At 46.1% G+C, this 2,608-nt stretch overlaps 1 protein-coding gene across 1 annotated transcript in view; it reads right to left on the bottom strand.

Annotated features, from left to right (window-relative positions):
- The window catches only part of DEF8 (differentially expressed in FDCP 8 homolog (mouse)), a 20,059-nt gene that overhangs the window by 9,515 nt on the left and 7,936 nt on the right, over window positions 1–2,608 (bottom strand). The window contains exon 2 of the mRNA XM_006902868.1: window positions 1,376–1,473. Coding sequence (XP_006902930.1) covers window positions 1,376–1,473 — 98 coding nt within the window. The remainder of the gene's footprint in view (window positions 1–1,375; window positions 1,474–2,608) is intronic.

Raw genomic sequence — 2,608 nt, 5'->3', positions numbered from 1 at the left:
ATTGTGAAGGGTATTGCTTTTCTTAGCTCCAGCTCTGTATTCTCTCTGTCACTGTAGAGAAATCCAACTGATTTTTGTGTGTTGATCTTCTATCCTGCTACTTTGCTGAATTGGTCAACTACGTCCAATAGTTTTCTTGCTGAGTCTTTAGGGTTTTCTAAGTATACTATCATGTCAGAAAGCTACTTTTTAAAAGATGCAAAACCACGTCCTGCATTTGCTCTTCAGGTGCCTGGAGCTTAGGGAATGGTGGCCCCAGACCCCTCCCTTGATCCAGCTTCCCTTCCTGCCCTGACTCCATTGTCCTTGTTAGGTGCTGTCGATTCGTGTACAAGTCATAGCAACCCTCTGAACAACAGATCTGAACCTTGTCATATCCCGTGCCATCATCACAATCCCGGACACATTTAAGACCATTGCTATAGTCACTGTATCAGTCCACCTCGTTGGGGGCCTTCCTCTCTTTTTCTGACACTTCACTTTTCCCAAGCATAATGTCCTTCTCCAAGGAACAGCCTCTCCTAGCAACATGCTCAAACTATGTGAGGCAAAGCTTCATCATCTTTGCCTTCAAGGAGCACTCTGGCTGTATTTTCTCTAAGACACATCTGTTTGTTCTTTTAGCAGTCTATTAAGTACTCTTCTCCAACAACACAGTCAAAGACATCAATTCTTCTTCTGCCATTCTTATAAATTGTCCAGATGCACAGCAAGTGATTGAAAGGACCATGGTCTGAATCAGGCACACCTTAGTCCTCAAATGGACATCATATCTGCTTAACAGTTTGGTGGGGTCTCTGGCTGCAGACTTTCCCCATATGTTTATATGTCCCAATATAGTACAGTACATTTCCTGACTGCTGGTACAGAATGACTTTGGATCCCAGTAACATGAAGTTGTTCACAGCTTCAAGATGGTAGAGTGGCTGTGGGGAGGGATTGTATAATAATGAAAGAATTTTTCTTTTACTTTTCAAAGAGCTGACTGAATTAGGGGGGAGGGGATGGGCAGGGAGAAAAGTGCAACAATGAATGAATGGAAAACCATAAGTCTCTGTAAACTTTCTTTAAAATTAATTAAAATTTTTTAAAAAAAGATGGTCCAGTGGAAAGGATTTCTATTTTCTTGATGATATGCTCTAACTCTAGGCTGCTTCAGTGATCCTCAGAGTGGTTTTGATGTGAAAGTCTGGGGTGTTGTAGCCTCAGATTTGAGGCTCAGAGTCCCTGATCTGACTTAAGATGGTGGTTGCTGAGCCTAGAGATTGTAGTTTGGGAGTGAGGGAGTAGAGGGTGGCCACCTGCAGGTAGGTGACAAGGAAACATGGCCCCTAGTTCAGCCATCCCTATTCCCCTCCCAGATCCTACACCTTACCACAGGCCGGGAGAAGTGGTCCTCAGACAGGCCAAGATCCATCACGCACTCAGCACAGCGGAATTCTGGCTCTGGCAGGGACAGCTCCGGAGCGGCCTCTGTACGCAGTGAAGGGCAGCAGTAGTGAGAGAAGGAAAGGTCAGCAGCCCCTGCCCCTCCTTTCAAGGGGGAGGCTGGCCTGGGGAGCAGGAAGGCCTGGGTTCCTGCCTTCCCAACCACCTGTCCAGAAAGCCTTTTCAAAGGAACCTGAGGTTCTTGTACAGTTAGGAGCCTCTCCTACCCACTGCCTTCAATTTCACCTCATAGTGACCCTCCCCCAGACTTCTGAAGCTGCAAATCTTTACAGGAAGAGATTGCCTAGAGTTGTTGATGGCTTCACACTGACGATCATTCAGTTAGTAGGAGAGCATGTCACTCTATGCTGCCAGAGCACACTGTCATTAAGAAAGAGCTATTCAGGAGAGCTCTGGTGGCCTGGTGGCAGGAAGCTGCACTGCAGTCCCAGAGGTATGCAGTTCGAATCCACCAGATGCTCTGCTGGAGAAGGAGGGACAATCTCCTCCTGTATCAGTCAGATCCAATTTGACGGCACACACACACACACACACACACACACACATAAATAACATTTAAAAAAAAATTTAAAAAGAGGTGTTCAGAAGTCTCCACAGAACTGAACGATACCCTGAAAACAGGCTGACGGCAGCTTTGTGGAACTATCCCTGTGGACAGTGCATGATCATATATCAATTGTGGCATGGGATGAATGGTATGTCTCCAGAATACCTGCATGTGATCACATGCTGCAGAAGGTGTGGGACAATCTCCCACGATCTGACAAACAAAATTGTTGTAAATGGATTGGAGGTGGCATACGACATACTTGACCCCATCACATAACTGATTCAATGAAAAGGAATTTTCCTAGGGGCAGCCTGTTACATCTTTTGTCTCATAAGAAATAAAAGGTGAGAATATAGCAGCCATTAAATACCAACAAAAGATTTGTCAAGAACGGTGTTTGTTGTTGTTGTTATGTGCCGTCGAGTTGCTTGCGACTCATAACAACCCTATGAACAACAGCTCTAAACTCTGCTCTGTCCTGTGCCAATCTCATTGTCTCCAACACACTCATGCTGATTGCCCCAGTCACCGAATCAATCCACCTCCCAGAGGGCCTTCCCCTCCTGCACCTGCCCTCCACCCTCCCAAGCATGATGTCCTTCTCCAAGG

Source organism: Elephantulus edwardii, unplaced genomic scaffold, assembly GCF_000299155.1.
Source record: "Elephantulus edwardii isolate Elephantulus edwardi_28Jun2011 unplaced genomic scaffold, EleEdw1.0 scaffold00463, whole genome shotgun sequence".
NCBI lineage: Eukaryota > Metazoa > Chordata > Mammalia > Macroscelidea > Macroscelididae > Elephantulus > Elephantulus edwardii.
Note: the sequence above shows the minus strand (reverse complement) of the source record. Positions and strands in the feature narration are given on the sequence as shown.